The sequence below is a fragment of the Acomys minous genome, assembly GCF_964271855.1.
Source record: "Acomys minous genome assembly, chromosome: 16".
Taxonomy (NCBI): Eukaryota; Metazoa; Chordata; class Mammalia; order Rodentia; family Muridae; genus Acomys; species Acomys minous.
Window position 1 is genome coordinate 59,359,209 of NC_140498.1, and position 23,341 is coordinate 59,382,549.

At 44.0% G+C, this 23,341-nt stretch overlaps 1 protein-coding gene across 3 annotated transcripts in view; it reads left to right on the plus strand.

Annotated features, from left to right (window-relative positions):
* Positions 1 to 1,522: 1,522 nt before the first annotated feature.
* LOC311586012 (uncharacterized protein) overlaps positions 1,523 to 23,341 on the plus strand; it is a 35,530-nt gene continuing 13,711 nt past the window's right edge. The window contains exons 1-4 of one of the 3 annotated variants that reach the window (XR_014775434.1): positions 1,523 to 1,782; positions 14,861 to 14,987; positions 15,191 to 15,251; positions 18,161 to 18,460. Coding sequence is in view for 2 of the 3 variants with exons in the window: in XM_084761807.1 (XP_084617933.1) it covers positions 1,780 to 1,782; positions 14,861 to 14,987; positions 15,191 to 15,251; positions 16,532 to 17,501 (1,161 nt within the window). In the remaining variant the exon portion in view is untranslated. Of the gene's footprint in view, positions 1,783 to 14,860; positions 14,988 to 15,190; positions 15,252 to 16,531; positions 18,461 to 23,341 lie in introns of those variants that run through there. The other 2 variants (XM_084761807.1, XM_084761806.1) reach the window with 2 other exon arrangements.

A 23,341-nucleotide genomic window follows, 5' to 3' on the forward strand; every position in this document is an offset into this window, starting at 1 on the left:
CCCAACCCAGAGCAGCAGCTGGAACCTGGAGCAGCAGCGGCCTGAACCTCAAAGCTTTCTCTGGAGCGGTTCTCTCTAGGAGCATCTCAAAGACAAGTGACGAATAGCCAAACAATAAGAAGCAATGCCCAGGCAGGTGGTGGTGGCACATGCCTTTAATCCCAGCACTCGGGAGGCAGAGGCAGGCAGATCGCTGTGAGTTTGAGGCCAGCTTGGTCTACAAAGTGAGTCCAGGACAGCCAAGGCTACACAGAGAAACCCTGTCTCAAAAAACAAAACAAAACAAAACAACAACAAAAATCTTGTCTCAAAAAACCAAAAAGAAAAAAAGAAAAAAAAAGGAGCAATTCCCAAACCCAACAGGCAATTCACATCCCACACTTCGGATCAAAACCAAAACATGTTTACAGCAAGAGAAGGAAACCCGCCAACCATAAGAAAGTGGACACATAAAATAGGAAGTGAGGAGGCTCTAGGTACACAAAGTGTGTTAGTAATCAGGCAACAATACAGTCACCCATGAAGGTCCTGATGACGGCGGGAAAACAGGCTACACATCACCCCCCTCTCTTACCCCCCCCCCAGGACACAAGCCCCCAAGCAACTTTTTTGTGCACCTTCTGCGCATGCTCTAGTTTATAAAGGGACCTCCTCCTCCTCCTCCTCCTCCTCCTCCTCCTCCTCCTCCTCCTCCTTCTTCTTCTCTCTCTCTCTCTCTCTCTCTCTCTCTCTCTCTCTCTCTCTCTCTCTCTCTCTCTCTCCCCCCCCCTCTCCCCCCACGTGTCTTCTTATTAAACCAGTTAAGTGGATCTGTTGCGTGGTGGGATTCCATCCCTAGGTAGCTCTGCCGCTCACTTTTAACAGGGAGGCTCTAGGTACACAAAGTCCTCTCCAGTAAAGCACTACCTCCAGAAAGACTCCAGCTGCAAATGGTTCCATAAACAACCCCAAAGAAAGGTACAAACCAGAAACAAGTGTTCAAATACGGCATCATTTACTTTACTAATACAGCCATTTTGTTTTTGTTTTTGTTTTAGCTTTGTTTTTTCACTTCCCAACTGAGGAAGATATTAACTGTTTTCTCCAACCAGGTGAAAATAGCTGCGGTTTACCTGAACCCAGCAGGAAGCCACAAAACAAACAAACAAACAAACAAAAAAAACCAAAACAAAACAACAAAAACCCCTTTTGTTTCCTAAAATCTTTAATTGTTACTATTCTGGGCACCCTTCCAACGTGTGGGACAGGTTAATAACTCCTGTGCAAGTTAGTAATGGGCTTTGCAAGCAAGCTAGGCAGGAGGTAGAGGGGGAAAATCCTAGTGAGTGTTGTGAGGGGAGCGCAGAGAAGCCATAAAATCCTTAAAGGGTCACTGCCAACAAAGGGGAGGAGCAAGCGGCTTGAGGGGCCGGAGCGGGAGTGGCCTGTCCTCCCTCAGGCTGTGCGGGGAAAGAGACTGGTAAACTCTAGGAGGACATCCACAAGTGCTACTGAAAGGCAAATCTCTACCTAACTGAAAAGGTCGGACCTGGAACAAGAAGCCTTGGCCAGGAACCTCTTGCGCTCTAATCCTAAGGGAGGAGTTCATGTCACTCAAAACTCACTGGCCAATCAGAACCTCTAGGCGGATTTGCCGGTCAGAGGAGGCGTGTTCTTCCGGATGCCAAGCGACAGGTTCAGCTCCGCAGCTAAGAGGGCTTGAGTGCTTCAGTGTGATGTGGTCTGAGCACTTCTGCTGGGTTCTGTGATCTGAGCTCTGGGAAGCCCAGAAGCTGCGACATGGTGAGTGCAGCATCACTGCCCACAGCGGGGAGGAGAAAGAGGCCGAGCGGCGGGAGCTGGTGTGGTGGTTCTTTCCCGGGGCAGAGTGGGAACCGGTGTCCAGATGGAAGGTCTCTTTTCAGTCCTCGTCGTTCCGTGGACCCTGCCAGGGGCTCCGCGTAACTTCACGTCGGGCGCTGCATCTGCACAACGCATTTGCAGCAGGGGCTTGTGTGTAGAAACATCCTTTGCGGGATGCCAAAGTCCGAGAGCGAGACCAAGCTTCTCTAGCATCGTCCACAAGTTCTGCCCTTAACATGTAACATTTAGGTGAAAGATCCATTTGGGGTAAATTTTGTGGAGTCTGTAAAAGGCGTCTCCTGTGGTGGGTAGCACCCCAATATTAAGCTGTGGCGTAGAAGAGTAGAGTTGATGCTGTAAAGGATTTACCATCGCTTAGGACACAGTAAGTGACACCAAGTAGAATTTAGCTGAGGAGGACTGCTCTACAACTCCCCACAGATGAGCAGTGTGCTAACCAGGCCTGTTAGAGATTAGCATGCTAGGATACACATGTTTGCTGTGTTCACCAGGAGTGTGCAGACATTTGCCTCCAAACCATCCCAAAGGAGACGGCTCTGATTTACAGCCAGCCACCGGGCCCATCCTCCTATCAGAGAACAGACCTCTAACAAGCTGCTCCATGGGGCGTCACAGGGTCACAACCAACATTAAGGCGTGGCATGCCATAAGGCGTTAAAGTAACTATTATTCTCCAGATGTCATTGTCCTTTGGGAGGCTTTCTGCCTCCCACTGCTAACCTAGGCCTAGTCCTGGAAGCTTCTAGCCTCCATACAATCTAATCTAGGCCAGGAATGTTTTTAGCCTCTGAGACTTACTGCTGAATAAGCTCACCCTTTCTAGTTGGTTCTGAATTCTTGCTGGCTAGATCAACATGCCTGTTCTGCCTCAAACTCCTCTCCAAGCTGACTGAATCAATCTGGCTTTTCTCAGTTTCTGACTGAATTGTTCTGCCTGGCCTCATACTAGCTGTGGCGATGTGTTGGAATCTTCTGGCTCCTTCTCTGGCTCATTCTGTGTTCACCTGTGTCTAGTTCAATGTGCCTCTGTAAAACTCTCCCAGTAAAACTGCCTCTTGCACAGACTCACCTCCATGCACTGCCTCTCAACTCACTGGCTCAACAGAACCTCCTGAACGGAAATGACTAGAACTCAAAGATCTTCATGGCCCTGTTTCCTAAGTGCTAGGAGTAAAGGCCTGCGCCACCATACCTGCACCTAACCTTCTCTTTACCTAAACCTTGCGCTATACCAGGCTGGCCTTGAACTCAGAGATCTGCTTCCCTCTGTCTCCTGAGACCACATTGAAGGTGTGTCTGTGTTACAGTCAGAGCACACAGACCTAGAAGATCCCTGGATGTGATCTCTTGTCAGAGCAGCCAGGTGATGAATCAAAATTCCTCTGCATAAAGGTGCTGTTTTCTTTTTGAGAAAAGCATAGTTTTGTTACATGGGCAATTCTACCCTGGTTGAACTTTTTGAAAAGGAATAAATGATTGTATTGAGGCTTGGCCTGATCAAGCAAGGCATTCTACGAAGCCCTCATATATGGAGAATAACATAGCTCTTTCTCAAACCCAGTAACATGCTTGGCAGAGCCAGTAGAAGCCTGGTGCCTAGGCCTTGAGACCTTTCCCTAAAGCCCTGATGTATTGAGAATAAAATAGGGGGCTGGGCGTGGTGGCCTATACTTTTAATCTCAGCACTCCGGAGGCAGAGGCAGGTAGATCACTGTGAGTTCGAGGCCAGCCTGGTCTACAAAGTGAGTCCAGGACAGCCAAGGCTACACAGAGAAACTCTGTCTCGAAAAAACAACAATCAGACAACAGCAACAACAACAACAAAAAAAAAAAAAGAAAGAAAGAAAAGAACAAACAAACAAAAAAGAGCTCCTTCTTTAATAGCTGTTCTATGTTTGGGAGAGCTGGCAATGGTCTGGGGCCAGGGCCTTTGGGGAGGGCTTGCTTCAGATCTTGAGAACTCTACCCACCACATCAGACTCTTATGAGTCCCAAGTCCACTGGAAGCTTGGTCAGTAATGGTCTTGAGATGTTCTATGTTTACCTGTATAGCACTGTTTTATTAGGCTCCTCCTGAGTGTATCCCTTTGTATGATGGTTTCTGATGACTTCATAGACTCTTCCATTTCCTTCCATTCTCCCCTGGAAGTTGTATACAAGATGCTATTCTTCAGGAGCTTACTTGACACAAGACATATCTTGTGCAAGACCTCTCCACCCCCACTTTTATCTTTCTTTACTGTCTTGAATTGAGGGAAGGAAGAACTTCAAGGAGATGAGTCTTGAGATTTACAGATGTTTTATTAGTCACACTCGTCACATTTCACTCAGCCATACCTCTCCTAGTCTGCTGCGTACAGCTGTAGCCTGGCCGGTGGCTTCATGGCTCTGGATTTATCCTGGTGAGCTGCGTGGTCTATGAGGGGCTTCCTTCTCTAGGTCTGGGCCTCCGTCTGGTCTGGTTTCCTAAGGGTCATCAGACTTGGGGACGCGTGTCCAGCTTGATCAGCACAGGGGCATGGTCTTAGTTGATAGACATCACGACCAGCCTGAAGCTGTCTTGGACTCAGCTTATATACCCTGTCTATGCTGGGAGGAGGAGGAGTGGGTGACATTAGGCCTTTTGGCCAAAGGCATCGTGTTATGTCACCCATTTTTACATTATGCTTATTACTATGTTCAGGTGGACAACTTAGGTCATTTCTTAACATAGCAAACACATTGTTTTTACTGTACTTTCTCCTTTTTGTTTTACATGTTCTCCACACCTACTGTCTGCTCTTCCTGTCTTCTCCTCTTCTGGCCCATGGACTTGAGGACCCTGTCACTGAAGAGTGTCCTGCTGTTTGAGGGCACTGGTGTGCTGAAACATTAGTGCTGGGACTATCTTTGCTGTGTAAATGTCCCGTCTGTGTAAGTGGCTGGCTGTGCAGTCTTCCAGGCCACATGTACACTGTTCAAAACCTCACCTGGGCCCTGAACCTTAAAGTGACTTACGGGTGACAGCATGTGTGGAGTACAGCATCTGTTCCCCAGTGCCTCCTCTTAGAGCGTTAGCCAGAGTTGAGTGCATGCTGTCATTAAAGGGATTTTTCATAATTATTCTTTTAATTATGGGTTTATAAGCTGAGTACAAGACCACTTCAGGCTGGCTGTGATATTTATTAACTAAGACCATGCCACTGTGCTGATGAAGTACAGTGATTTCTCCCTGGAAAGGAATATTAACTCTAGGACTGTACACCTTGAGCCTTTTAGAAAAATGTTTCTGAGACTAGCTGTGTTGACTCAGTCATCTTGATCCTGGTCTGTTGTTCCCCAGAGCAGTGACCTTATTTTCCTCTTGATTAAACTTCTCAAATTCTTAAGTAAAAGGCTGTACCACCACAGAGGCTTAATGTGCTCTATAACTAATGTAGCAATACTGTAAAACATTACATATGTAATACTATTGTTTGAATAGTTGTCCAATCACTAATTTTCCTTAAAGAAAAACAAGTGTATTAGTTTGTAATTAAATAAGCAGGGACGTCTGCAATGCCACAATCCAAGCTAGTGAAAGCTACTACAAGAAAATGACCCGTGCTTGTTTTCTGCATCGTATATATTTCACACTGCTGAGAGGGAAACTTCCCATTCACAGATCTAGACAGGGCCCAAGAATAAGGTCGTCATTTGTCATAAACTCCTGTGTGAGGGCTGGAGAGATGCCTCAGATGTTAAGGGCACTGTATGTTCTTCCAACAGTCCTGAGTTCAATTCCAACATACACACGGTGACTCACAACCATCCGGAATGAGATTTGGCAACCTCTTCTTCGTGCATGTGTGCGTGCAAGCAGAACACTGTATACATAAGGAATGAATAAATAAACAGAACAAAAACCTTCCTGTGTGATGCTCACTCTCTACGTCCACAGAACAAGAACCATATCTGTCAAAATCATGCTTTCCCTGTCTTCACTGTCTGACTTCTTTTTTTTGTTTTTTCCATTACTGCTTCTCTTCTTTGCATTTTCATTTAGCCATTTTTAACTAATGTTTTGTAATTGAAATAGATTCTTCTCTCACACAATATACTCTGACCACTGGTGCTCCTTCTGCTCCCAGCGACCTCCCACCTCTCTTATCCTCCACTTCCCCAGATCTACGCCCCCTCCTCTGATTCCTCTTCCGGAAAGTGCTGGCCTCCAAGAGAGGACAGGCAACAAGACCAAACAAGATACAAAAAGGCCGGGCAACAGACCGCGTATCGAGGCTGGACAAGGCAAACAAATAGGAGGAAATGGCAAGTCCGAAGAGCAGGTGAGAGCGTCAGAGCTACACCTGGTCCCACTGTTAGGATCCTGTACAAGCTATAACAGCCAGAACGTATGAGCAGAGAACCTAACGCAGACCCATTCACATCACATGTCTGCCATTTAAGTCTCTGTGAGATGCCTAACCGTGGAATAGTGTAAGGCATGGGTTCCCCACTCATGGCGCCAGCCTCGTGTTCAGACAAACGTTGGTTTGCCATCGAACAAATTTGTTGCCCCCATGCCCCTGCACATCTTGCAGGCAGGACAGATTTTAGGTGGAAGGTTTTTTTTGTTTTGTTTTTTTGTTTTTTTTTGTTTTTTTAGCTAGGTTGGTATGTAAGTTTCTCTTTCTGTAGCCTGTAAAGTACCTTCCCACCCCAAAGAGACTAGAACATAGGGGTGAACTCTCGAAGCCTGCACCTGCCCCATCTCTCTACACTCATTGTGCTGTGTGGAACTTGTCCTCCGCAACGCAGCGCTGCTGTTGGTTTTCAGAGAGCAAACTTCTGCCCTCGCATCAGCCTAGGTTGTTTGGAGATATCCATGGGAATTCTTCAGCCAACAACTCAACTGAATGTAACTCAGGCCGACCACTGAAGTCCTGCTGGACCACAAGGATGCTCAGTTCAGACTCCATCTTCTCCAGTACTCGGAGTCCGCACTAAGCTCACCCTCCTAGATTGCAGGAGGTTAATAGTCCACTAGTTTCTACACTAACCCCCAAATGCACTGCAGTCTCTCCATCTCCCCAACTGGTTCTTCCCACTTTTGTCCTCAATTACCCCCAGTCCACCCCTAGACTCTATTCTATTTCTTTTTTAGAGAGATTCATGCTTCCCCCTACAGCCCTCCTCCTTACCTGTCCTCTCTAGGTCTGTGGATTGTCATTTACGTAATAGTTAATATCCATTAATAAGTTAATGCATGTCATATTTGTATTTTGGGGTCTTGGTTACCTCACTTAGGGTGCTTTTTTTTTCTAGGTGCATCTATTTTTCTGTACATTTCAGGATGTCATCTTTTTAAAAACCTCTTTTTGGGAGCTGGAGAGATGGCTGGGAGGTTAAGGGCACTGACTGCTCTTCCGGAGGTCCTGAGTTCAATTCCCAGCAACGACATGGTGGCTCACAACCATCTATGATGTAACCTGATGCCCTCTTCTGCAGGCAGAACATAATAATAAATAAATAAATCTTTTTTTAAAAAAGGCAACCTTCTTTTTTTGTGTCACTTTTCTAGGACCCAAGTAATACTCCATTATGTAAATGTTATCCATTCTTTTTAAAATTAATTTATTCACTTTATATCCCAATCATAGCTCTGTCCCTCTCCTCCCAGCCACACCCTTCCTCCCTCTTCCCCCTATCTCCTCTCCCCTAACCCTCAGAAGAGGGGACCCCTCCTCCACCAGCCCACCCCAGCACATCAAGTCACATCAGGACTGAGCACATCCTCTTTCTTGGTGAGCTGGCAAGGCAGACTCATCATGGGGCAGTGATGGAAGGCATGCAACAGAGTCCTTGTCAGAGACAGGGCCTGTTCCCCTTACTCTGGGACACACATGAGGACCAAGCTGCCCATCGTGTCTATATGTGTAGGAGGCCTAGGTACAGTATGAGCCTGGTCCTTGGTTGGTGATTCAGTCTCTGCAGGGTCCCCTGGGCCCAGGTCAGTGGGCTCTGTTGGCCTTCTGGTGACTTCCTGTCCCCGCCAAGTCCTTCCAACCTTCCCCCGACTTCCACAAGGCTTTCTGTGTTCTGCCCAGTGTTTGGATGTGAGTCTGAGCATCTTTTTTCACCCGTTGCTGGGTAGAGCCTCTCAGAGGCTGTGCTAGGCTCCCATCCGCAAGCATAGCAGAGTTTCATTAGTAGTGTCAAGTGTTGGCTCTCTCCCTTGGTGTGGGTCTCAGGTTGGGCCAGGCATTGGTTTGTCATTCCTTCAATCTCTGCTCTATTTTTATCCCTGCACATCTTGTAGTCAGGGTAAATTTTGGGTCAAAGTTTTTGTGGGTGGGTTTGTGTTCTCCTCTCTTTACTAGGCGTCCTGCTGGCCGGAGGTGGCCTCTTCAGTCATCATGAGCCCCGTACTAGAGGTCTCAGCTAAGTCACCCCCATATCTTCCCAGAGTCCTACCCTGTCATAGGTCCCCAGCTTGCCTCAGAGACGCCCCCACCTGTCATTTCTCTTCTCTGTAGCCCCCCCCACTGCCCCAGGCCCTCCCCACATCTGATCCCATCCTCACTTCCCTCAGCACTCCTCTCCAGTCCTGTTCCCTCTCTTCACCACTTCCACTGTCTGTTTTATTTCCCCTTGTGAGTGATCCTTGCGCATCCTCCCTGGGCCCCTCCTTGTTGCTTAGCTTCTTCAGGTCTGGGAATTGTAGTCTGGTTATCTGTCCTGTACTATAATGGCTAGTATCCGCTTATAAGTGGGTCCACGCTCTGTGTGTTTTTCCGGGTCTGGATTATCTCACTAAGAATGATCTCTCGGGGCTGGAGAGATGGCTCAGAGGTTAAGAGCACTGACTGCTCTTCCAAAGGTCATGAGTTCAATTCCCAGCAACCACATGTTGGCTCACAACCATCTATTACGAGATTTGTATACATAATAAATAAATAAATATTAAAAAAAGAATGATCTCTTGTTCTATCCATTTGCCTGTAAATTTCATCATTTCCTTGTTTTTAATAGCTGAGTAGTATTTCATTGTGTAAAATGCACCACAGTTTCTTTATCCATTCTTCGGTTGAGGGACATGTATCTTGTTTCCATTTTCTGGCTATTTATAAATAAAGCTGCTATGAACATAGTTGAGCAAGTGTCCTTGTATGGTGGAGCGTCTTTTGGGTTTATGTCTAATAAAGCTGCTATGAACATAGTTGAGCAAGTGTCCTTGTATGGTGGAGCGTCTTTTGGGTTTATGTCTAGAAGTGGTATGGCTGGGTCTGTGGTAGCACTATTCTCACATTTCTGACAAAGCAACAGATTGATCTTTACAGTGGTTGTACAAGTTTGCTAACCTACCAGAAATGGAGGAATGTTCTCTTTTTTCCACATCCTGGTCAGAATGTCCTGTCATTTGAGTTTTTGGTCTTAGCCATTCTGATGGGTATAAGACAGAATCTCAGAGTCGTTTTGATTTGTATTTCTCTGATGACTAATGACATTGAACATTTCTTTAAGTGCTTATCAGCCATTGGAGATTCATGTGTTGAGTATTCGCTGTTTAGCTCTGTACCCCATTTTTAAATTAGATTGTTTGATTTCTTGGTGTTTAATTTCTTGGGTTCTGTATGTATTTTGTAAACTAGCCCTTTGTCAGATGCAGATCTGTAGGCTTCTGTTTTGTTAGGTTGGTAGTATCCTTTGCCTTACAGAAGCTTTTCATTTTCTTAAGGTCCCATTTATTAATTGTTGACCTTAGAGCCTGAGCTGTTGGTTTTCTGTTCAAGAAGTTATCTCCTGTGCCTATGAGTTTAAGGCTGATTCCCAATTTGTTTTCTAAAAGATTTAGTGTATTGGTCTATGTCTGCCTCCTGAGTGCTGGGATTAAAGGTGTGTGCCACCACACCCGGCTTGAATTTTTTTTATTCCTTTATCATCATATCCTCCTTTAAGGACTCTGTCTTTTTTTTTTTTTGAGACAGGGTCTCTCTGTAGCCCTGGCTGTCCTGGACTCACTTTGTAGACCAGGCTGGCCTCGAACTCACAGTGATCCGCCCGCCTCTGCCTCCCGAGTGCTGGGATTAAAGGCATGCGCCACCACGCCTGGCTCTATCATCTTTATAAAACTGGATTTAAGGTCACCTTCTTTTGATTGAGGTGTGCCAGGGTGTCCAGGGCTTGTTGTCGTAGGATATCCGGCTTCTGCTGATGCCACATGGCCCTGGGTCTTGTTGGTTTTGTTCTTCCTCTGGTCTTTAGCCATCTGGTTGTCTCTCATCTTGGCTAGATGTTCCTGATGCTGACAGGACTTCTTGGGTTGCCCTTTGGTCTGATAGTGGAGCTCAGGGCATAGCAGACTGCTCACTTCCACTGCCTGCGTGTTCCAGGCGACCTGCAGGCGTGGATGTTCCCCTGCTGGCTGTGTCTCAGGTGGGCAGAAGAAAGACTGGGCAGGCTCTAGCCTGTGTCTTCCCGGGGCCAGCAAGTCTCCTCCAGAGGAAAGGTCACAGAGTCTGTTGCCTTTGTCCCCTTGAAGGTAGGAGAAAGGCTTGGCGGGCTCTAACATGGCTGTTCCTCGGGACCTGCAGGCCTGGGTGATTCTGGGGCCAGTAGGCGTCCTCCAGAAGGAAGAAGTTCTACGGGCTGTGTCCGTGGCAGGCAGGAGGAAGGTTGGACAGGCTCCCTTTGTATCCGTTCTTCAATTGAGAGAAATCACACTTGTTTCCAGTTTCTGTCCAGTACAAGTAACGCTGTTAAAATTGTTGAGCAAGTGTCCTTGTCTTAGGATGGAGCTGCTTCTGGGTCTATGCTCAAGAATGCTGTAACTGGGTCTTATCGTAGAGCAATTCCCAGTCATATGAGGAGCCACAATATTGATGTCCATAGTGGCTGTATTAGTGTTTACTCCACCAGCAATGGAGGAGTGTCCCCTTTCTCCACGCCTTTGCCAGCATCAGCTGTCGCTTGTGTTGTTGACCTTAGCTTTTCTGACATGTGTAAGATGGAATCTCAAAGTAGTTTTCCTATGCATTTCTGTGATAGATAAGGATATTGAACATTTCATTGTTTCTCAGCCGTTTGAAATGCCCACGTTGAGCATTCTCTGTTTAGATATGTACTCTATTTTCTTTGTTGTTGTTGTATGAAAATGTGTCTTTTTTGAGTTCTTTTAGACCTCTATTGGTTGTGGAGTTGGTAAAATATTTTCCCATTCCTTAGGCTACTTGTCCAATTGACTATGTTTTTTCCCTTATAGCTTTTCAGTTTCATATGGTTCCATTTATTAATTGTTGATCTTAGCGCCTACAGTATTGGTGTTCTGTTCAGAAGGTTGTCTCCTATGCCAGTACATTCAGGGATGTGCCCCTATTTCTCTTCTATCAGTATCTATGGATCTGGTTTTATTTTGAGATTGTGATCTTCTTGAACCTGAGTTTTATGCAGGATGATGACCATGGATCTATATGAATTCTTCTACATGGAGAGATATAGTTTAACCAGCATCATTCGTTGTCTTTGTTCCATTGCACTTCTGGATGTTTTTATTAAAATGAGGTATTCATATGTGTGTGGAATTATGTCTGGGTCTTCAGTTTGCTTCCACTGATCAACGTGTTTGTTTTTATACCAGTATGATGTAGTTATTTTGTTGTTTATCAGTGGTGCCATCTATGTTGTGTGATTTTATTTTTTTTAAATTGGGCATGGGATTTGAGTGTCTATATACTGATCCCTCTTTCTCTTTTTTTGTGTCTACTGTGTTGTGGTTGAAATCAAACAATAAGCTTCCTTCTGGTGCTGTCATGCCTTCACCATTAGAGACCCTAATCCTAAATCAGAAAAGATACAATAGAAGGACTTGCTAGTCAATGTTAAGCTATTTTTCTTTTATTTTTTCTTCTTTTTTGTCCGTTTCTTTTTCTTTCTTTCTTTCTTTCTTTTTTAATAAATAGCCATTTCCTTTTGGTAAAATTCAACCATAAGTTCTTTTTTTTAGTTATTTTATTCACATTACATCGCAGTTGTTATCACATCCCTTGTTTCCTCCCATTCCTGCCTCCCTCATGCTTTCACCCTACTCCCCTCCCCTATGTCTGTGACTGAGGGGGACCTCCTCCCCTTCTATATAATCATAGGGTATCAAGTCTCTTGTTGATAGCCTGTTATCCTTCCTCTGAGTGACAACAGGCCTCCCCATCAAGGGGATGGGGTCAAATATTGGGTACCAGAGTTCATGTGAAAGTCAGTCCCCACTCTCCACTCAACTGTAAAGAACGTCCTGTCCATTGGCTAGATCTGGGTAGGGGTTCCATGTTTGCTTAAGCTATTTTTCTAGCCTGAAGTTTTTATATTTTTAATTTTGTTGAATTTGTTTTTGTTTTTGAAGACAAAGTTCCTCTGTGTAGCCCTGGTTGTCCTCAGAGTAGGTGTGCAAGCCAAGAAGTGCCTGGAAGTTCGGGATCACCTGGCTCTGGTTCCAGAGTGCTGGGGTTAGATGTGGGCCAACATGACTGGCTTTGTGTTTTTATATTATGGGCTGATGCGCCTGGAACGTAGGTTTTTGTACATGTCAAGCCTTTGCTGCTGTCCTGAGCGTCACTCACATCTTGAATTTTGAAATTTGTCAGAGAGTACATTCTATTTCTCAGGATGGCATGCATTCATGACATTAACCCTGCCTGAGTCCACTGAGTGATTAGATTGCCTGTGTGTAACCTGTTATATTTATTTTGAATTTTTTGAATGACTATGAGTTTCTTTCTTTCTTTTTTTTTTTCTGAGACAGGGTCTCTCTGTGTAGCCTTGGCTGTCCTAGACTCGCTTCGTAGACCTGGCTGGCCTCTGCCTCCCAGTGATCCACCTGCCTCTGCCTCCCGAGTGCTGGGATTAAAGGCGTGCGCCACTACGCCTAGCTTGAATATGAGTATTTTGCGTGTAACGCATGAAGATGCCCCTCATGAGCGCCTGGTCCTCACAGTAGTCAGAAGATGGCCTCAGAACTCTTGATCTTGGAATAATGGATAGTTGCGAGTCCCTACGTAAGACCTGGCAATTGAGCCCAGTTACTTTCAAGAGCAGCAGGAGCTCTTCCTTGCTGAACCGTCTCTCCTACCCTACGTTGTCATCTGTCCATTTGTGTCTGTTTAAATATGCATTCCCTTTCAGTAGATCTTATTAATGTCGCAGTTTACACTGAAGCACCTCAGGTTTCTGTAATATAAATACAGAACTAGAGTAAATCTATCATCCTTTGTAAGGACTTCAGTAAAAACCTCTGAGTTGTTTTTGTCTTTTTTCTTTTTCTTTATATCTTTTTTAGTTTTTCTTTTTTTAATTAAACATTTTTTTATTTTTTTACATATGCATTTATATTATTACACATATATACAATAAACTACCCATAGAAAGAAGAACCATGACATAATCAGGAATTATAGAAATGTTACATTTGTAGTGTTTTGGCTATTTTGTATTTGACAGCCTGGAAGAAAACATCTTTCTTATCTTGGGGCATCTAAAATAATGAATGTAAATCAATCTCCATCACATCTTGTCATTCTCAACTTAAAATATCTATCTAGACATCTTAACCCCTAAACAACTAAACTTCATTGTAAAACTAAGCTACCTGGTCTTCAACCCCGTCAGGGACTTGAGAAGGAATAACCCTTGATTGCCTGAGTATGCCAGGAGTGTAGGTTAGTAGCTTTCCAAATGAGAAGATGAGAGAGACAGTTTGCTTCCTAAACAGTCACCCAAAACTCTCTATAACATTGGAGCGTCTTCTTCAGCCTTCTAGTCCAGTATATCTGACAGGCATATTTGTGAGGCAGGAAGTATTGAGGACTGGCTGACTCTGTCTTGGCAGAGTTTGGCTGTTGACTCTGCCTGTATCCAAGCTTACCTTTTTTTTAAAGGCAGAATTCTATCTGTGTTAGAAATGAGGACATTTCCCCCAGTGGCTTTGTTTGCCACATTTGAAGCCATCTCCATAAGGAGGTTTGCTGATGGTCATCATTTTCTTTGAGGCAGGTTGGATGTTGTTAGGAGTTAACCTGTTTCATTCTCATTGTCAAAGAATCTTTAAAGTAAAACATTTTTTTTTTGAGACAAGCTTTCTCTATGTAGCCTTGGCTGTCCTGAACTCACTTTGTAGACCAGGCTGGCCTCGAACGCACAGTGATCCTCCTGCCTCTGCCTCCCAAATGCAGGGATTAAAGGCGTGCGCTACCACACCCAGCAATAAAAACATTTTTAAATGCCATATTCTGTATCTCTGAGGTTTTTGAAGACCTTATCTAAATATTTTACCTTATCTTTCTATAGAATCATATCTATCTGTTGGACCTAAGATGTATATTCTTGTGATAAAAGCAGACTAGTAATCGATATAACCATGATTTGATCAACTATCAATTAACTTGTACAGCTCTTCCCTCACTCATCCCCTTCCCTCCCTTGGTCCTCAGAGGGGGGAGCCCTGCTCCCCTAACATCTGAACTCAGCCTATCAAGTCTCATCTGTACTGCCTGTAACCTCTTCCTCGTTGATCGACTTGCTCTGGAGAGTCAGGGTCTTAATATGTACCTCTGACTGTCCTGGACCTGGTTCCATAGTCCACGATTGCATCAGACTGAACGACATACACCTGCCTCTGCCTCCTAAGTGCTGAGATTAAAGGCATGAGCCAATGCACGCAGCTTGTCCGTAACTTTTTGTAGATAGTAATTGTTGATACATTTTCTCTGATGTTTGCTCAGTACTGTCTATCTGCTTGTCTTTTTTTCTTTATGGCTATTAATTGGCATTTCTCTTGCAAGGCTATATCCTAGTCAAAGGCTGAAGAAATGACATCGATGAACCTCATTATTCAGTTTCCTTCTGAAATGATTGGTGATTACTTTATAACTTCGGTTTCAAGGAATAAGTGTGGGAAGCACCAGAATTATATGATTATATTATTGATGAAGTGTATATGTACAGTATTGTTAGTTATCCACTGTCTGTTGAACACATGTGTGGGACATTTTAGAGTGCCGTGAACTATGAAGATGTGCAGGTGAACTTCACTCGGGAAGAGTGGGCTTTGCTGGATCCTTCCCAGAAGAGTCTCTACACAGAGGTGATGCTGGAGACCTACTGGAACCTCACTGCTGTAGGTAAGACTGAATTTTCCTTTAGGTTTTAAAATAAGGGAGAAAACTGCTTCTTGGTTCTTGATGCTCTTCTGTAGTTTCAATTGAGAACGAGGAAGAATGAGTAGAGTAAATGAGGCCTGGTTCTGAGGTTCACTGAAGAAAGTAGCTGAAATTTTGCCTAATTTCCGATAATACATCATGTATTTTCTGGTATTATATTTTAGGCTACAATTGGGAAGACCATAATATTGAAGAACATTGTCAAAGTTCTAGAAGACATGGAAGGTAATTTTCATGTGCGAGCTAATACAAATATGCCTCTGAAGAAATTTTAATGTGTCCTGGAAGTTTTCAAGAAAAGCAGCAGTGCAAAAAACGCCTAATTTAAGTGTACTGACGATTACTAAATTCTCACAAAACCGTGTACCTTGATGTCAAGTATCTGATTTGTGTTTGAAAGGCGTTCCTCTAAGAAAGAAGACAAGGAAACAATGCCTTAACAGATACACTCTTTCAATCATAGCTCCATTAGAGCTGTGCTGTAGAACTGCCAGTCTGTTTAGCCTCATACTACTCCAAAGCCTTCTAATAAGCAAACAGTCAATAGTAAAGCCTGGTACTCATATCTTGTAGTAATGTTGCTGAGTTTAGTGAGAGGGCCAGTTTTAGAGAGTCAAGAAAGTTGTTGTGGAGGAACCTTAATCTCTATCTCACATTTTTATAAGGAACAAAGAGCCCAAATGTCAATACAATGTGCAAACCTTTCATTTGTTATTCTTCTTCTAATAGGTATAGCATACGTCACAATTGATACACGCCATGTGAGTCTAGGGATATTGGAAGATGCAACATACCTCTCTGTTCCCAGAATAATTAGAATATATGTAGCAGTCCCCACTTTGTGTAGACTTTCTTAGTGGGATACAAGTTTACAATTAATTGGTTTTCCAACTTCATTGGGACTACATCCACAAACTCACACTGCAGAAAATCCCTATGAGTACTAGGAATGCGGAAATTCTTCTGTTTTTCCTGGTTTACTTTGCAAATGTAATATCACTCACACTATAGGAATATTTGTGAATGTAATCAGTGTAGTAAAGCTATGAGTTCCTTCAGTTCTCTTTAAATAGCTGTTAAAAACTCATATAGAAAAATGATGCTATAACTGGGAGCTATGTAATAAATGTTCTTACCATCACAGGCATCTTCAAGGATGCAAAACAATCCATAACAAAGGTGAACACCATGGATGTAAACTAAGTGATAAAACCTTAAGATCTGATTCCTCTGTACATCTAGACTCATTTGTAAAATTAATTCATACAGATAAAAATGTTCCTCAGTGTATGCCGGGTGTGGTGGCGCACGACTTTAATCCTAGCACTCGGGAGGCAGAGGCAGGCGGATCGATGTGAGTTCAATGCCAGCCTGGAATACAAAGTGAGTCTAGGACAGCCAAGACTACATAGAGAAACCCTGTCTCGAAAAACCAAAAAAAAAAAAAATGTTCCTCAGTGTAATGAATGTGGTAAACCTTTCACATGTGCCAATTATCTTTGCAGGTATGAAACAAGTCATAATGAAGAGAAACCTTATGAAGTTATTCAATATGGTGAAGCCTTTGCACATCACAGTAGTCTCCAAATATATAAAAGAACACATTATGGAATGAAACTCTATAAATGTCATCAATGTGATAAAGCCTTTTCACAACACAGTCGCCTCCAAAGACATAAAAGAATACATACTAGAGAGAAACCGTACAAATGTAATCACTGTGGTAAAGTCTTTGCACATCCCAGTAGTCTTCAAAGGCATGACAAAATTCATACTGGAGAGAAACCTTACAAATGTACTCAATGCGATAAAGCATTTTTACAACACCACAGTCTCCAAATACATGAAAGAACACACACTGGAGAGAAACCCTATGAATGTAACCAATGTGGTAAAGCCTTTGCATGTCACAGTAGTCTCCAGATACATAAAAGAACACATACTGGAGAGAAACCATATGAATGTAACCAATGTGATAAAGCCTTTTCACAATACAGTCATCTCCAAAGACATAAAAGAACACATACTGGAGAGAAACCCTATGAATGTAAGCAATGTGGGAAAGCCTTTGCACGTGACAGTCATCTTCAAAGGCATGAAAGAATTCACACTGGAGAGAAACCCTATGAAGGTATTCAACATGGTGAAGCCTTTGCCTGTCACAATTATCTCCAAATACATAAAAGAGCACTTACTGAAGAGAAACCCCATGAATGTAAGCACTGTGGTAAAGCCTTTGCATATAATGCTCTTCTTCAAATACATAAAAGAACACATACTGGAGAGAAGCCCTATGGATGTAATGAGTGTGGTAAAGCCTTTTCACAACTCGGTACTCTACAAATACATAAAAGGACACATACTGGAGAGAAACCCTACGAGTGTAACCAATGTAGTAAATCCTTTGCACAACACAGTCATCTTAAAAGGCATGAAAGAAATCATACTGGAGAGAAACCCTCTAAATGTATTTAATATGGTGAAGCCTTTGCACATTTCTATAGTCTTCATCATCATGGAAGTATTCATATTGGAGAGAAGCTTTATGAACGTCAGCAATGTGATAAATCCCTTGCCCATCGCCGTTCTCTCTGGCTGCAGAAACGAGCTCATACCAGAAAGAAATCTTATGAATGTAGTCAGTGTGGCAAGTCCCTGTTGTTATGGAGTTCACCTAGATCCAACTCAACTCAACCACTAGGTCAATGCACATGACAAGGATTATTGTAAGTTGCTACTCATCTATCAGGGCTGCAGGACAGACTGGCGAACTGAACTGCAGCCCTTACCCCATATACGACTCCCTGCCCTTCACCCCCAAGACAGAATAGTGCAGAGCTTTAGGTTGAAAACCACAGACACCTGTGCCCCATCATCTAAGAGGTCTATTGTTTATTTATATATCAGCCAGTATGTGATCATACTTTTCAAGTAGGGATGTCTGTGAAAGGGTGGTGGGTGGTGTTGTTCCTGATTTTGTTTTTCGTATTTTCACAATTTCCTTGAGACATTCTTGTTTGTTATCAAGTGTGGGGAGCCAAGACCACAGCCGGCAGGCATCTCGGACCTTGGCATAATACATTGAGTGGACCTCGGGCAGGCTGCCTTGTGACCTCTTTCTCTCCTTGCCTCAGGGTGCATTCCAGAAGGCTGCATTGTGACCTCTTCCCCTCCCTCAGGTACTCTCCAGCTGTTTAAGTTTCCACCAGTTTCTGGAATCACAGAGACCTTCAGAGGTCGAGAGGAACAAAGTCTATAGATAACATCTTGTGGTTCCAGATGCCTAACAATTCCACCCAGCCCCAGAACCACAGGGGCCCTCGCCCTGCCAAACTTCCTGACTTCCTGACATCTTGTGCATACCACCCACCCTGCCTCCTGTCAGTGGTATATACTTGCCTGTGAGAAAATAAAATTTTGTCACCTTGATCAGACTCCTTGACTTGCTGTCTGTTCTTTGCGTCTCTTGTCCTCCATTCTGTCCCCAGGGTTCCGAGGGTCCCAGTTGATTGTCTGGTGGGCTTGGACTTGGGCTTGGATATCAGTAATTAGTCAGTAATTAGTGTTGATTCTCATGAGTCAGCCTCCTGAGTACAAATCCGTGGATAGAAGATGTACTCCCAATGTGTTCTGTTTTGTCAATACATTTTAACAATATTGTAGGCTCCAACTTCTCCATTCCTACTTTATTTGGGGTTCTTTAAATGCTTATACCTCCCTGCCAGCCCACCTAGCCTAGATAGGAAGAAAGGAGATTTAGGGGAACAGGAGAAGTAGACATGTTTTAATTCAGTTCCTGGGAGTGATTTCCCTGAAGTAGTGAGCAGGATTTCAGCAGACCAGCAATTCCACCAAAGTTGCTGCTGGAACCTGCAACAGAAGCCAGAGCCTGGAGCCTTGAAGCATTCTCTGGAGTGGTCCTCTATCGGAGCGTCTCGAAGTGGAACAATGAACAGCCAAACAGTACCAAGACCCAAAAAACCCCTGCATTCTGTTTTGAGCTCATATATATATATATATATATATATATATATATATATATATATATATATATATATACATACATACATACATACATACATATATATATATATATATATATATATATATATCCTCTCAGAGTCTGTACTATGATGTTTTCAGCTGGCAAAAACCAAGGCCCTCCTCCCCAACTAAGTGTTTGGACTTCTAAGTGGATAAACGTCCCCTGTTCTTTCACAAGTCTGTCCCCTATCCCACACTTGGGATCAAAACAAAAACATGTTTATATCCACTACAGTTAATGTTAATATTCTTTTTTTGTTTGTTTGTTTGTTTTCGAGACAGGGTTTCTCTGTGTAGCCTTGGCCATCCTGGACTCCCTTTGTAGACCAGGCTGGCCTCGAACTCACAGCGATCTACCTACCTCTGCCTCCCAAGTGCTGGGATTAAAGGCATGTGCCACCACACCCAGCTTTTTTTTTTTAAAGGTTATTCATTATTATGTATACACCACCCCTAGCCCCAGAAGTTGTACATAATCAACAAGCCATCTTGGAGGAAACAGAAGAGGAAGACACACTTCCTATTTCTGAGGCCATGGAATAAAATTCCAACTGAAGTGCTTACCAGCAGATATTCAGAGAAAATGCAGAGAGATGAATTGTATTGAGTATTCATCAGAGAAGCTACATCAATAGTTACTAACTTGAGAAGAGGATGTACAAGCTGGGTTGGTGGCTCACATCTTTAGTCCTAGCAATCAGAGGCAGGTGAATCTGAGTTTCGGGACAGCTTCGTCTATGTAGTAAGTTCCAGGATATCCAGGATACACAGCAAAATACTATGAAAAAGAAACCACCAAACAAAAAACAAAAGACAAAACTCAGGTCTCACTGGAATTTCTTTCAAAGAATTGCACAGTCACACTAGTTCTGTATTTGTCTTCCGGGAAACTGGAGTACTGTAGTTCAAAATGTACAGTTAATAAAATCTTCTTACAAAGGAATAAATCTTTGAGAAGTTACTAATGTGCTGACTGATGAATAAATGCCAATCCAAGGCTGGGCGGTGGTGGCGCCCGCCTTTACTCCTAGCACTTGGGAGGCCGAGGCTGATGGATCGCTGTGAGTTCAAGGCCAGCCTGGACTACAAAGTGAGTCTAGGCCAGCTAATGCTACACAGAGAAACCCAGTCTTGAAAAACAAAAACAAACAAACAAACAAAAAATGCTAATCCAAACAAACAAGAAGAAAGAAAGAAAAAACAGGATAAAACAAAACAGTTAACTGCTCTTCTGGATGTTGTAGAAGACCCTGCTTCACTTCCCAGCCGTCACTTAGTGCTTCACCACCATTGGTACCTACAGTTCCAGGGCATACAACGCCATATTCTGACATCTGTCACATCACACACACATGGTGTCTGCTCATACAATCAAGCAAAAGGCCCATGCAAAATTGTTAATTTTTTTTTAAAACAAAATTAAAAGGATATACAATGATGGTGCAAAAGTTAAACACCTGTTGTCCAATATAGCAGGAGAATCAGACAGGCTGAATGTCGTGAACACAGGCCATCCTGGTAGAAGAAATGATGCCCTCTGCCAAAGGTGGAAAGCCAAGATGTAGTGATGGTCAGAACAAAAGAAAATACTTGATATGTACAAGCACCTAACTTCAATGTCCACTGCGGGCTTTGACCTTTTTCAAATCTACTTTATTTGGGGTTCTTTAATGCTTATACCTCCCTTCCAACCCACCTACCCTAGATGGGAGAGAAAAGAGGTTAATGGGAACAGGAGAAGTAGACCTTCTTAGACTCCGTTCCTTGGAGCAATTCCACTCTTTTTAGTCAGGATTCCAGCAGACCCATTAAACAGCACACCAGCAAGTCAGCAAAGGTGACTGCAGCCGCAGCCCCAACCCAGAGCAGCAGCTGGAACCTGGAGCAGCAGCCTGAACCTCAAAGCCTTCTCTGGAGCGGTTCTCTCTAGGAGTCAAACAAGCCAATTCATACCCCACACTTGGAATCAAAACAAAAACATGTTTACATCCACTACAGCCCATCAGCTAGACACATAAAAAATAAGTCTGGCCAGCAAGCTGATTTAGAAAAGCAAGCAAGCAAACAAACAAACAAACAAAAAAACCTTTTTCTACTGTAAAAGGGGGCAGCAAGAGAAGGAAACTCGCCAACCATAAGAAAGTGGACACATAAAAGAGGAAGTGGGGAGGTTCTAGGTACACAAAGTCCTCTCCGGTAAAGCACGACCTCCGTAAAGACTCCAGCTGCAAATGGTTCTATAAGCAACCCCAAAGAAAGGTACAAACCAGAAACAAGTGTTCAAATTTGAACAAATTGTTCAAAGAATCATTTACTTTACTAACACAGCCATTTTTGTTGTTGTTGTTTCTTTTTTTTTTCTTTGTTTTTTCACCTTCCAACTGAGGAAGATATTAACTGTTTTCTCGAAGACTTGTCTCACACCTATCAGGTGAAAATGGCTGCGGTTTACTTGAAGCCAGCAGGAAGCCACAAAAACAAAACAAAACACTACACAACAAAACAAAACCCTTTTGTTTCCTAAAATCTTTCTTTAATTGTTACTATTCTGGGCACCCTTCCAACGTGTGGGACAGGTTAATAACTCCACTGCAAGTTAGTAATGGGCTTTGCAAGCAAGCTAGGCAGGAGGTAGAGGGGGAAATTCCTAGTGAGTGTTGTGAGGGGAGCTCAGAGAAGCTCAGAAATCCTGAGGCTGTGAGCACAGGGTCACTGCACGCAAAGGGGAGGGGCAAGCGGCTGAGGGTCCGGAGCGGGAGTGGCCCGTCCTCCCTCAGGCTGTGCGGGGAAAGAGACTGGTAAACTCTAGGAGGACAGTCACGAGGGCTACTGAAATGCAAATCTATACATAACTGGAAAAGGTCGGACCTGGAGCCTCTGCGCTCTAATCCTAAGGGAGGAGTTCATGTCGCTCAAAACGCACTGACCAATCAGGGCCTCTAGGCGGACTTGCCGGTCGGAGGAGGCGTGTTCTTCCGGGTGCGGTGAGGCTGGCTGAGCTCTATAACTAAGCACGCTTCAGTGAGATGTGGACTGAGCTCTTCTGCTGGGTTCTGTGATCTGAGCTCTGGGAAGCCCAGAAGCTGCGACATGGTGAGTGCAGCGTCACTGCCCACAGCGGGGAGGAGAAAGAGGCCGAGCGGCGGGAGCTGGTGTGGTGGTTCTTTCCCGGGGCAGAGTGGGAACCGGTGTCCTGATGGAAGGTCTCTTTTCAGTCCTCGTCGTTCCGTGGACCCTGCCACGGGCTCCGCGTAACTTCACGTCGGGCGCTGCATCTGCACAAAGCGTTTGCAGCAGGGGCTTGTGTGTAGAAACATCCTTTGCGGGATGCCAAAGTCCGAGAGCGAGACCAAGCTTCTCTAGCATCGTCCACAAGTTCTGCCCTTAACATTTAACATTTAGGTGAAAGATTCATTTGGGGTTAATTTTGTGGAGTCTGTAAAAGGCGTCTCCTGTGGTGGGTAGCACTCCAATTTTAAGCTGTGATGTAGGAGAGTAGAGTTGATGCTGTAAAGGATTTACCGTCGTTTAGGACACAGTAAGTGACACCAAGTAGAATTTAGCTGAGGAGGACTGCTCTACAACACCCCACAGATGAGCAGTGTGCTAACCAGGCCTGTTAGAGATTAGCGTGCTAGGATACACATGTTTGCTCTGTTCACCAGAAGTGTCCAGACAGTGCCTCCAAACCATCATAAAGGAGACAGCTCTGATTTACAGCCAGCCACTGGGCCTCATCAGAGAACACGCCTCTAACAAGCTGCTCCATGGAGCATTACAGGGTCACAACCAACATTAAGGCCTGGTGTGCCATGAAGGTGTTAAAGTAACTTCTATTCTCTTGCTGGAATTGTTCTCTCTGCGTTCCACTGCTAACCTAGGCCTAGTCCTGGAAGTTTCTAGCCTTCATACAATCTAATCTAGGCCAGGAATGTTTTCAGCCTCAGAGACTTATTGCTGAAAGACTCACCCTTTCTAATTGGTTCTGAATTCTTTTTTTAAAAATTTATTATGTATACAACGTTTCACCTGAACACCAGAAGAGGGCCCCAGATCTCAGTATAGATGGCTGTGAGCCACCATGTGGTTGCTGGGAATTGAACACAGAACCTTTGGAAGAGCAGACAGTGCTCTTAACCTCTGAGCCATCTCTGCAGCCCTGGTTCTGAATTCTTGCTGGCTAGATCAACATGCCTGTTCTGCCTCAAACTCCTCTCCAAGCTGACTGATTCAATCTGGCTTTTCTCAGTTTCTGACTGAATTGTTCTGCC